A 13,152-nucleotide genomic window follows, 5' to 3' on the forward strand; every position below is an offset into this window, starting at 1 on the left:
GTAAAGTGCAATGAAATTGAAAAGCACTAAATTTGGCTCTACAAAGATGGCTAAGACGGAATTTAGGAGTCAGTTATAGAGATCGGGTCTAAATCAAGAAATCCTATGCCGAAATGGGATTCGACCCCTTAGTAAGGTTGTGACAGAGCGTCGCATGAGGTTTGCGGAACATGTTCTCCGACAAAATGAATTACGCATAAGAAGAGATGCGATGACATCCTAGTACAACTTGGCGCCACACTTTCATGGAGGTCCTTAGAGCAGGTGTGAAGAGGCTTCAGACATTGCCACTGACAGACTGTTGTGGAGACAGCTTGCCAGCAAATGCGCCGAACGGCGCGGGAGGGTCTAAGTCAGTAAGAATAGCACATTAGGTCTTTGAAATAAAACTTTTTAATAGCAAAATAATGCACTGTAGGTACCTCAGAATATGCATTTAGTTGGCTTTCAATACCAGAAATAGTGCTTGGCTCCGCCACGCGCTGGGGGAGCTCTTAGCGCTCCCCAGACCCCTTGCTGGCAAGGGCGAGGAGTCTACAATTTTTTCACTAACTGCAGGAATAAACTATTCTAGGGCACAATAAACGTCTTCCAAAAGAATAAAGGGTTAGAATGTAATAGAGATTAATTATTTACACACACACATACATCCATACAAACATTTTTTTTCGGTGGGGGGTGGGGGCGGGGAGAAAAAAATCCCCCCCCCCCCGAAAAACAAATCCTGGCTACGCCCATGATATACATATACCTTGAAATTTTAAAGAAAATCGTTAGAGCGGTTTTTGAAATAAATGTGGTGAAGGTCAAGTAATTTCTCTATAGACTAAAACTAAGGCTAAGACTGACTGCTTTATTGATCCTTACGGAAATTTGTTGTGATTACAAGGACTCTTTTCTCATATAAAGACAACACATCAGAAAAATACACATAAATACAACAGACACAACATAAAGAGTTTATTCAACGACTACACACAGTCGGGATAGTCAGGTCTCTAAACGAAGTGAGAAAAATCTAAATTCAGTTGGTCGTGATGGAAATGTTTTGAGATGCATATCTTGTGGGTCATATAGACATATTTTGTCTAAATGTCCAGAATGTTGGGAAAATGTAACAAAGAAGCTCAACGTTAAAGAGCTGGTTTTATAGTTACTAGTCGACCCACGGCGTAGCATATGCCGTTATATTGCAGGCCCGGCCTTAGGCCAATGCAACTTAAGCGACCGCAGTGGGCCCCGCACTTTCAAAGGACCGCGCTAATTCTAGGTGTAAATTATTATATTAAACCATTTTATAACTTGTAACAGATTTCCCGAGGCAGACTGATTTACCAGGAGCTCCTGGAAATCTCCTGAAATTGCAAAATATACGAAAAAGTCATGGAAACCTCCGGAAATTATTAAAAATCTTTTTGAAAACTCATACAAATTTCATGAAATATATAGACAAAATTGTCATTTTGGGGTGTCATTCAATATGGAAAACGCCAATCCTACTCGCGATAAATAAAAACGGCAATATGCATTACCCGTAATTGTGTAATCTGGTGAAAGAAGCTGCTCGCGCCTCAAACTAATGAAGAATTACTTGAGGTCAACAATTCTCAAAGATAGATTGAAACATTTGCTAATTCTTGCTATTGAGCGTGATCTATATAGGAAACAGAATTATTATGATATACTGTATGACTTTGCTACACGCAAGGCTCGTAAAGTAATTCTGTACGTAGCAAAGAATGAATGAAATGCACAGACGAATTTATTTTCTAATACAAACTCTTACATTTCAGTTATTATCCGTTTCCCTACCCAAACTTGGTCCCGCAAAATCCGTTTCGCATAGGGCCCCACAATGGTTAAGTCCGGCCCTGCTATATATATATATATATATATATATATATACATAGTAGATTAGTTAGATTAGTTCCTAGTCCAAACCTCCCGATGGACAAAGGGGGATTGGAGCGGGCAGGGTTTGATAAATTTAAACAACAGTCAAGCGCGCAGCCAGTCATCCGTAGTGTGAACACTACTCTTGTTTTCTCGTGGACTATCCGCAGAAATAAGAGAGTGATCTTTCCTTTACTTCTCGTTTAAACTGTTGAGGGAAGAAGAGAATTATACATATACTAGTCGACCCGCGGCATAGCATACGCCGCTATTTTGCAGGGCCGGTCTTTGCAGGGCCGGTCTTAGGCCACTGCAACCGATGTGACCGAAGGATCCGCACTTTCATGGAACCCGCGCTAATTGAAGGTGTAATTATTGTTTGTAAAATGTTTTACATGTTTCGGATGTTCCTTCAGAGTTGACGATAGTTTACATCCTAGTCCAAACCTCCCGCATCGGATGGGAGCGGGCAGGGTTTGACAGTCCAGCGAGCAGGCATCCGTAGCGTGCTGTGAAAACGTGTTTTTTTTTCGTGGAGTGACTATCCGCAGAAATAAGAGAGTGATCTTCCCATTTACTTCTCGTCTGACCTGATTAGGGAAGAAGAGAATTATATATAAAGAAGATATATATATATATATATATATATATATATATATATATAGAGAGAGAGAGAGAGACAGAGAGAGAGAGAGAGAGAGAGAGATTAATAGATATATCTCCCCCCCACTTTTTTTATTTTCGTAAGATAACTCTAATCCGACTTGCAGAAATAAAAGAGTGATCTTTCCATTATATCTTGTCTAAACTCTTCAGCCATGAAGAGAATTATATTTATAGAAGATTAACAAACTTTTCTTTTTACGTACATTAAAGGGGACTAATTCAACTTATACAACCGTATCGGTCAAGTAGAATTTCTTTCCATTGTTCGAGATACCAAACAAAATAATTAATTGTCAATAGTTCAAGTAATCAACTATTTTTTTTTTTAAATTGATTCTTTATTTGTCGGGCAAAAAAAAAAAAAGAAGGCTTGATACGAGATTGGGTGTGGGAGAAATAACATGTACAAACTTTTTTCCAGACAGACAGACAGAGTGAGTTGATATACATTTTGTAAAAAGCAACATGAAGCCTATCAAATAGTTCGATATATAATGGGCCTCATTTACCAATCGTAAACAAACAACATTTAGCCACGTGATTCTCTGTCTATTTAAATTACGTAATACACACAGGCTGTCACGTGACAGTTTTTTTTTCGTTGTTTTATCAATATTATCACGTGACTAAATGTTGTTTGTTAACGATTGGTGAATGAGGCCCATTGAGAAATGTAAGAATGGCTATAGGACATTTTTCTTGAGGGAGGGGACAGAAAGGAGAGACAACTCATACTAGAAGTCACCATGTATACATGCGCGGGGACAGAGTTACAACAGTAGGTTACCATTTTTTGTTGAAATAAACTCGTGTGTGTCGACTATAACTACAGCGACACAGTGAGGAGATGTCTGCTGCAGTCTGTAAGCTAACAAATACTATTTTTAAAGGACTAGAGCTAGATTTAGAGCGGATAACTTCTTGAGAAAAAGTTGAAAAAAAAAAAACAAGATGAAAAAAAACTAACAAGGTATTATGAATAAGAACTAATGTTTTTTTTAAAAAAGGAGAAATGTGTAGAGAAGAGAAGAGACGAACACTATGTTTTCCATTGTTGCAAATGTTCCTTTTATACCCGGAAAAACGAAACGGACACACAAATACTTTAGCCCCTGACACACACATACACACTCACGCGCATCTAATCTTACGCGATTCGTTCACGCTCTGTCTTCTCTTGGCGCAAACTGCACGTGTGTCACTGATGCCTATAAGGATGCACTCCTACAGAAATAATCAGAAATACTATACCCTCTGAATAGACCTACAGTCTCGTGTGTATAGCAGAACACTGGAACAATGCTACCCGTGATAGAATGTTTGCTGTTCGTTCTCCGTAAGTATTATTTTAGTGGATCAGGTTTAGAATAACAAATAATAACAACTAATTCTATAAATTTTAATCAGGCTATAGATAATTGTTTGGATTATTGACTCAACAATATCTCTCAATGTTACACAAAGATATCTCATATTACTTCCCCTGACATTTGTGACTAGAGTTTTCTTAGTCTTTTTATAAGGCTTATATCAACTCACTCTGTCTATCTGCCTGTCTGGTAAAAGTGTGTACACCTCGCACAATTATTCATTGTAATAGTCTAAATAGACAAAACATGAATCAATAAAAAAAAAATTAACCAATTACTGGTAATTCATTATTTTGTTTAATAGCAATAAGGGAAACTAATACTTCAGTATTCAAAGATATTGTTGATGGTCTATTTTGTTGATGATTCTATATGTTAATGGTGCATGCGAGTTCATAGAAGACACACCAACAGAATGAATCAAGAATATACTTGATAACGCAGGCGAGCTTGCCCTCGAGAGAGGGGAAATTTTAGAGACCGTCTCTTTCAACGTTCGTTACCAATGCCGTCGGCGTGGCGGCTTAGTGCGATGCCGGTGTCTCCGGAAACACTGGCCCCGAGGTCCCTAACGTTTATGGCGCGCCGTATCGTAGCACGCTGGACTCCGATCTTTTCACCCCCGTACTCAGCCTTGTGAGCCGAATACAGTGGCTACTAAGTTAGCCATGCTCCCCCACTCGGTGGGAGGCGGAGACATGTGGCTGTTTTATTTTACATTGATCACCTGGCCTTTAAAACCTGTAATCAAAAACCAGTTCCTCTTGGCCACCCCCACATGGGGTGTTCACGCGACAACCACGATGAGGTGGGATCTGGAATTGCCGCGATAACGCAGGCTGATAACTTCAACAATTTAATGAACAATAAAAAGGGCACAGTCCTCGGTCGTCGCTAGCCTAGAGTCGTCCTCTAAGGCGTATTGTCCGTTACTCTCTCTAGTTCGTAATCCTGCTCTTTTATTACTCGTCACATCACTCAGGAAAAACCCGATTAACCTCAACTTCTACGCATCTTGTGTCATTACAATATGTCTAAATGTGTTGGGTTTAGTCCGTTTAAATAATTGTTAACGCTGTTTCTCCCTCACGCATTCTCTGATCAAGTTGATACTTTAAACAATCATTTATTGTACCTAACAAAACATGAATCAATAAACAAACAATTAGTTGATCAATTATTGATAATTAATTATTTTGTTTAATATCGAATAAAGGAAACAACTTGTACATTCTAGTTTTGAGGTCTTCCCCTTTAGATAAGCTTTGTTTTTTTTTAATTCAGTTTCGTTCTCATTTTGTATGTTGGAAGGTTCAGACCAGTAATCCTCTATTTGGAAGGTTCAGACCAGTAATTCTCTATTTGGAAGGTTCAGACCAGTAATCCTCTATTTGAGATGAACCGCTAGTTTTTAAATAGAACCATCCTCCGTATCATTATACTATGTTATGAGTTGTTTTAATGTGTGATGTATATTTATGGGGAAAAAAGCATCATTTACAAACGATGAAGAGTTTCAAACAATATCCGTTGCACCAAAATTGAAAGTCACAAAATAAGCTGAAATTAAATTTGTAATAGATTTTCAAATTCTGAGTTCCAAGCGTATTGATGAACAGACGGAAGACGGACAGACACACCAAAACAAAAGTAATGGAGACTTAAACGTGAACCTTAGGATACAATTACTCCGACGTACATAAGATTGCCCCCCCCTCTTATATTTGTACAAAATATATTGACATCTCCCATAGAAAAGCATAAAAGTCTCGCTAGCAAATGAAAACGATGTCTAATACGCTCTTCATTCATATGTTAATGGTACTTGTCAATGAAATCAATAAAGCGTGCATTTTAGCCGTCACGATTAGCAGGGTGTATTTATAGCATACTTTTAACATGGTGTGGGTTATTTATAGCCTCTGCTATGGTTTGGTTAATGATTAGGTGGCTATATATAGACACTTTAAGACATGGGAAGGCACAAAGGTTATCTACCTGTCTGTCTTTCAGTCTTTCCGTCTATCTATCTATCTATCTATCTATCTATCTACTATCTATCTATCTATCTATCTATCTATCTATCTATCTATCTATCTATCTATCTATCTGCATGACAAAAACTAATGACAAATAAAACTTTTAATTAAAGACTTAATTCCAAAAAAAAAAAAGGAACCAATACTGTAGGTCAAATTTAACAAATTTAAAAAAATTTCACTGAAAAAACTGAACTTATTTCTCTCTGTGTTTGTAATTTCAGAAATCACTACATTACAAACTTTAGCGCAAACGTTTGGTGAGTTCTATTTCACTTGTGTTATCTTTAACTCTTTAGACTATTGCTATGATAATAGCCTTTTAACGTGTGCAAACATTCCTACAGGAAAATAGTTTAAACCAAATCTTTCTATCCACAAGTTACCCTCCATCGATGCAGATAGCACTGAATGATCAATGTAGTCATCATTCGGGTTCGTAATTGTTGGTTGAGAAAGTCAACTTTGTACATAGAGAGACTGTGTGTTGGTTGAGAAAGGCAACTTTGTACATAAAGAGAGCGTGTGTTGGTTTTAAGTAATGTATCAACTAATAGTCTGGTTTAAAACAGGGGCTGTAGATTATGGTCTAGCAAATAATGTTCAAATTTTATGCCTTCCATTTTCTTTTTTTCAATTGATAAACTTTGAATTTGCCAAGAGGATCACAAAGCCAAATGCAAATCCTAGAATATAAACATTGACCATTCTTCATCCCTTTCCTATTATGAAATAATGTTACTTCAACCATGCAAAAGTTTTCTAACCATAATAACCGAGTTTCTTTATTAAGAACGTTTGAACCTGAACTTTATTATCGCTTTTATATAGCGCTACTTTCATGCTTATAGCATGCTCAGAGCGCTTTTGGTCCAATCTCATTTGTGGACCGGTGGGGGGGGGGGGGGAGGGGGTATCTAGGAGTTGGTTTTCCGTGCTGCCTTTAGGCGCTCAGTAAACTCTCCTAAGTTATTGGTTTCCTCGGCTGATTCAGACATGGAAAGTTTTCCTACTGCTAGTTACTGTTCTCTATTCCAGTGATAGCAAAATGGCGCCTGAGATGATCTTTAAAGCGCTTAATGGGATGGGGAAACACCTCTGTTACGCCGTCCTCTTTTAAAGCTCGCCAAAGAAGAACGGCTTTGGCATGCGGTCGTCTCCCATACCGGACGAGTGTCCGACCCAGCACAGCTGTCGAATGGTAATTAGTGCTTCTATACTCTCCACACCAGCTTCCTGCAGAAGATAGTACATTGTAATGTAGTCTTGACAACGTATACTCTCACGAAGGCTGTAGGACACATATTTGAGACCCAAAGGAAAGACCTTTGTAATGAAATGATAACGACTAGAATACCAATAATATGGCTTTATTCGACAAAATTAGACTACAGTAAACAGTGAATGAAACCAGCACGTCTAGCATACCACTGATGCAGTCTATATACACACACACACTGGACATAAAACACAACAATGGCCATGACCTTCAGACACGCTGGACGCACGCAGAAAATCAACTCAGTTACACAACAATCACCCCGCCTAAAAGTTATAGAAACATAAACATGTAAATAATAGTGAAGGACAGCGATATAAGAGGCCTTAGTATCCCTACAGAATACTTACAGATTTACTCTATTGAAAAGCATTGTATAACTATAAACAAACACGTTATATACTATAAAATTATCAGTCCCTTATGCATACAAATATTAAGACCAGTTGTCTTGAAAAATAATGTAATAAGTAATACAATACAAAAAGTCTAACTAGAAAAGCTATACACTATAAAATGATCAGTTCAAAGAGTGTCATATTAAGCCTACAATTACTGAGTTAGAACTTGTGATTTGGAAAAATAATTAAATAAATGTTAGACCTTATAATTGGGTCTGCTTGTTCTTGGTCTTAGGTTATATCTACCAGGACCAATACTGCCGTCTGAAGGTCATGGCCATCGAATAGGACGATACATCACTGATGAGCATATAAACCGTAGCAGATACGTGATTCTTCAACAACTTTAGTTTAAAGTCTTCGTTAATATCCTTGATGGACGAAAGAAAATTCTGAAATGTGTCATACCAGTGAGTCCATTTTTCTGAGGCCAGAGGAGCATTAGGATCAATGTCCAACTCTTTCGGTCTGAGTAATTTATCCATTGTAGATTAAGGAATCCAACACTAATCCAGATACATAATTTTGTCGAATAAATTGTAATGAAATGATAACGACTAGAATACCAATAATATGGCTTTATTCGACAACATTAGACTACAGTAAACAGTGAATGAAACCAGCACGTCTAGCATACCACTGATGCAGTCTATATATACACACACACACTGGACATGAAACACAACAATGGCCATGACCTTCAGACACGCTGGACGCACGCAGAAAATCAACTTAGTTACACAACAACCTTATTAAAATCAGGCGCAGAGACAGAAAGAAAACTAAATAGACCGCCGGCGGACAACGGGTTTGTCTGCACTAGATGCGGAAACATATGCAGGTCGCAACTGGTTTTGTGTAGTCGTGTGAAACATTGCACTTATTCCTAATCATCGAAACTGAAGACATTGCCATTCTTCCTCTTCTTATTATTATTGGAAAGAAAGAGTATCTGCATGAATTACATCAAGAGGATGGAACAATATTACTGCTTTCATCTTTTTCTCATTCAGCCTTATTATGTCCATGTTAATTATAAGTCAGTGTTTAGTTTATACTTTCGACTTCACTACATAGCATAGGTTATGAGAAAAAAAAAGCAATGCATTTATTTTATTTTTCTCTGAAAGTTTTCAATTTGACAAATTTATCGAACTATTTGGATTTCTAACTTAAAAAGTAGCCTCTTGAAACATTCCTAGAGATAACACTAATCTTCTTCCATTAATTTGTTTGACATCGTTAACTAGTTTTCATAATTTCACGTGCATAAATACACGCAAAAACACACACACACACATACACACACACACACACACGCACACACACACACACACACACACACACACACACACAAAAGCAGAGAGAAGAAAGCGAAAAATCGATTCTACATTTTCATGTGTAGCACCATAGAGATTAGTTGCAATTAAACAATTGAGTTTTGTCTTTGAAGTTTGGTAGAATTAGGAAACTCACAGCGCTGGCTTGTAGAGAATAATAATCAGACAGTCTTTGTGAGTAGACGAGACTCCTAAGGAAGGAGTTAAGTAGGAAATAAAACTTCCTCTCTAGTTGATCCTCAATATATCGATAAATGAAATAAAAATCAAATCGATACAAATTTATTCTAGAGAATGTAAACCTGAGAACTATTGAAAATTAATACTGTTAATCAACTTTGACTAGCATTCTGTTAGGGACCCCTCATAAGGAAACTAGAACAGAAGCAAGAAAGAGCTGTGATATTTATAACAAACAAATATTCACATTAGATTGGAGTAAATCCATCAGTAAATGCTCTAAGTTAGAGACACTTTAGGAGAGAAGAATAACAAGTAAAGTAGCTATAATATATACAACACTGAATCGTGATTTACAAATACCAGAAACAAAACCTAATGAAATACTCAGAAAAACACAAAGATGGATAGATAAAGATAGAATTAGTCAGGAAAACCAACGAGCATAGCAGAGTTTAAGTCATTGATAAACATACAGGACTAGATTGACACAAGACATGAGAAGGACGTAGTTATTTTCTCGTCTATAATTTATAAGATAAGATAAGCTCTATATAGATTCGTCAAGAGCTTCTAATGATCTTTACAAACAATATGTCATATATTATTATATGATCAAAATCATATGGTGCGGGCAGGACTGTTCTAGTTTGATCAAATCTATACTAGAGCTGTCGATTAACTGTAAGCTGAAAAAACAACAAAAGATAAAATATGATTATCATTATTGACGATCGACCTATTGACGTCAAGATTTTTGGTGCTTGCTGTGTATCTAGACATTTAAAGTATACAATTAAAGATTCCATTATTGTACGCGTTTCTCTTTCATCAAGTATTTTTTCATTTTTAGTTGAGGCCAGCAGAAAACATTATATTAAAACCAAAGCTTTGGTCGATGTGAATTCAATGATATGGTTTACAAGTATGATTGAAACACGCCAGGTTGAAGTATAACAAACCATAGTATATCAATACAGGAAATTATCAAAAAATGGATAGAATACCTCAAACCTATTTGAAAATAACAGCAAAACTAAAACAGATAATTATCTCTCCTTTTTCTATATCGAGACATCCTGGTTTATTGATCCGATGACGTGGAGGACAATTTTCTATGCCAGAAGTTAAGGAGGATAATATGTGGCCAGAAGGACGCTCACTGTAACCAGCTATGTGATAAATGCATTTGGTGGACTGGGTGGACACGGATCTCGAAAACGGCTCTAACGATTTTCCTAGAAATTTGACAGTTAATGTATATCTTGGGGAAAAATTAATAGTAAAGAATTATAAAATATTTTTCTTGAACAGACTCTACGTCGTCGAGTATTTCCACATTCGTTCAAGATTTTAATAAATTCATGATCAGGAATATTTCGCGCATAGTCTTTTAAATCTTAATCTAAAGGTCTATCATTGGGCTATTATAAAGTATAGCAGATCAATACAATCGCTTAACCAAGATTCTTTCTAGGGCAGGATGGGGGATTGGGCGTCATAAAAAATGTTCCATTTGATAAAATCTAACATTCATTAGTTAATTAGAGATAAATGATCGCTCTATAAGTTGTATAATAATAATAATAATCATCATAATAATAATAATAATAGTAATAATGATAAAATACTGTATTTTCTGTATTATCTTAAAAATGTATTTTTAAATGTTTTTTTTCTTGTTGGTTTATAGAGTCACATTGTTCGCATAAACGTCTGGTTAACAAGTCGAAGACATCCTTTCCAGTAGCTGGCATAGCTCACTACAAGTTGATGTGACAAAGTCACGTGATGTTGCTAGTTCTCCTTCTTCGTAGTCGATTAATGACGACATTGTTAGAATCAACCTCTTGACGTCTTCGGTCGACATGAACTCGATACCATCTAGCTAGACACTATCTGTATATAGAATCGCACTTTTCATTTTCTCATTTGCGAGAATCGATTAATCGATATTGCCTGATTTTTTTTAGCCAAATAAATAGCATTCAAATTTGTAGTTACAGTTGAATCTAAAAATAAATTAACTTTGCAGGCGCAAACCTGCTTCGTATCTTTAGGAGTAAAATGATAAAGTGTAGAAATAGTTATAGTAAAAAATGTTATTTACTTAATGCACTTTTTACATAACAATAGTGTTGCATACTGAGTACTGACCATAGGATCTGAGGGACAGGACAACGTGTAAAATAACATTGATATTTTTAAACAGATAAACTTAGCCCTAAATCAACATAAAACATAGACTAGATATACCTTTTAGCAAGATTTATTGAACTTATCGTCTGATGACTAATTGGAAATTAAATTCACTGCTAATTTCTCAATTATTTAAGATTGATTAAAGCAAGTATTTTTTTTTCAAATAAGAGAAATGTATGAATGTTTGTTTAAACAATGTATTCATTAACGTCCAAACCAAGAAATCGACAAACGTGTGAATGTTTATTGGCCACATCGAGAAATGCTCAATTATATCACCATCACTCAGGCCAATGTGTGAAACGGACGTTATTTCGGCAGGTCCTGGAATCGATTCAAGTTCGGATTTAGGCCCTAACATACATTTATAAAAAGCAATTTCAGATTAAATGATTTTTTGTCCTCCGTGTTGTAGATAATTATGTTGTAATGTCCTCAGACTGCAGTAAAACACTGAATGAAACACGGACTAACTTTACTAAGGCTCTGCAAGAAACAAACCGAACTTTTCTTTGCGAGTAAGTTACATTAATAGAACTTTTTATTTGCATTAGTTCTATTAAAAGGTCTGTCCTCTACTAAGATCTAACCCTCTCTCTTTGTTGTATTGATGGCATTTTTTTGTTGCTATTACTTTGTATTAGGGTAATGTTAAATTACGTGGATAATTTGTTCTACTTGTTTTCATTGAACCAAAGGTCACCAGTTCAAGGGTTAGCAAGCATGGCGGTCAACAAGTGCTTTGAGGATGTCACATTTCGACTCTATTTCCTCGAGTTCAACGAGCAGATCATTGAGAAGAACTGTACCAACAGTAGGAACCAATGAACATAAATCTAATTATAGGAACATTTGTAACAAGAAAAATATAAATAAATAATTTTAAAAAAACTTATTGTTTAAAGTTTGAAACTAACAACAGATAAAACCTCCTATTTTTATAAGCGATTCGCGGCAGAGTGGTTAGTGTATTGGTTTGGAGAGGCCGAGGAAGCTTTAGTCTTCGAGCTCGCATTCAGGTCGTTCACCTTTTTTTTTTATAAATGCATGTAAAAAGCTATCACCCAAATACCCCGTTCTTTCTCATCCTACCCCTTCCCAACTGGTCCAGACAAGTGATAGGTTCACAGCGTAGTGAGAAAGCTAAAAGCACGAAATTGCGTTAAACAAAAACAAGTGGTAAAAATATTTCCAATCACGCAGATTTATTGTTGTTGGTCTAGATCTATTACAATTCTAGATTCAATTACACTAAATATAAGCTTTGTTTAAAAAAAAACAACATTTTTTCTTGTTTGCATACTATGTTTTCGAATGTTAGTGCTAGTCAACTTTAATTGTAACAAAGCTTTATAACTTCAGTTATTGTTATTGTTAAAGTATTGCTATCGTAAAATAACTTCAACGTTATAAATGAAAGTTAAACTCATTTCAAATATTTCCAGATTTGGAAGACGAGGTTTACCCCAATGGTGAGTAGTGCACGTATTTGTTTAAACCATTAAAACATTTAGACTGCTTAAGATATAAATATAAAATAATACAATATGATTTTTAAGAAAGACCAGTATACGTTACTGTATAATATTTATACATTAAATTATATACGTCTATTGTACACCTAAAAGGTAAACCAGATTATTCTCTGCACGGTGGTTATCTCCACGTTTTTATGGCCTCGGGCCCGTATACATTTGTTCACGCGTATGTCATGCATATGCCACTGTCCACACCTGCAGCTTAATTGCGGAATGTGGGTAGATGTTCTGAGAGGCCGGATAG

At 36.1% G+C, this 13,152-nt stretch overlaps 1 protein-coding gene across 1 annotated transcript; it reads left to right on the forward strand.

The window, feature by feature from the left end:
- Window positions 1-3,613: 3,613 nt before the first annotated feature.
- Window positions 3,614-12,954, forward strand: LOC129925861 (uncharacterized). Its single transcript, XM_056027087.1, has 5 exons — window positions 3,614-3,895; window positions 6,193-6,228; window positions 11,810-11,888; window positions 12,069-12,184; window positions 12,816-12,954. Exons 1-5 carry the CDS (start codon window positions 3,859-3,861, stop codon window positions 12,848-12,850), a joined length of 303 nt encoding a protein of 100 aa, XP_055883062.1. The 5' UTR covers window positions 3,614-3,858; the 3' UTR covers window positions 12,851-12,954.
- The last annotated feature ends 198 nt before the right edge of the window (window positions 12,955-13,152 follow it).

Source organism: Biomphalaria glabrata, chromosome 4 (genome assembly GCF_947242115.1).
Source record: "Biomphalaria glabrata chromosome 4, xgBioGlab47.1, whole genome shotgun sequence".
Classification (NCBI taxonomy): Eukaryota; Metazoa; Mollusca; class Gastropoda; family Planorbidae; genus Biomphalaria; species Biomphalaria glabrata.

Bases quoted from the DNA above. Each gene is read 5' to 3' on its own strand.
- LOC129925861 (XM_056027087.1), top strand. From the start codon at position 3,859: ATGCTACCCGTGATAGAATGTTTGCTGTTCGTTCTCC. The intron at 6,229-11,809 runs GTGAGTTCTATT...TAATGTCCTCAG, and splicing joins AACTTTAGCGCAAACGTTTG to ACTGCAGTAAAACACTGAAT. The intron at 12,185-12,815 runs GTAGGAACCAAT...AAATATTTCCAG, and splicing joins TGAGAAGAACTGTACCAACA to ATTTGGAAGACGAGGTTTAC.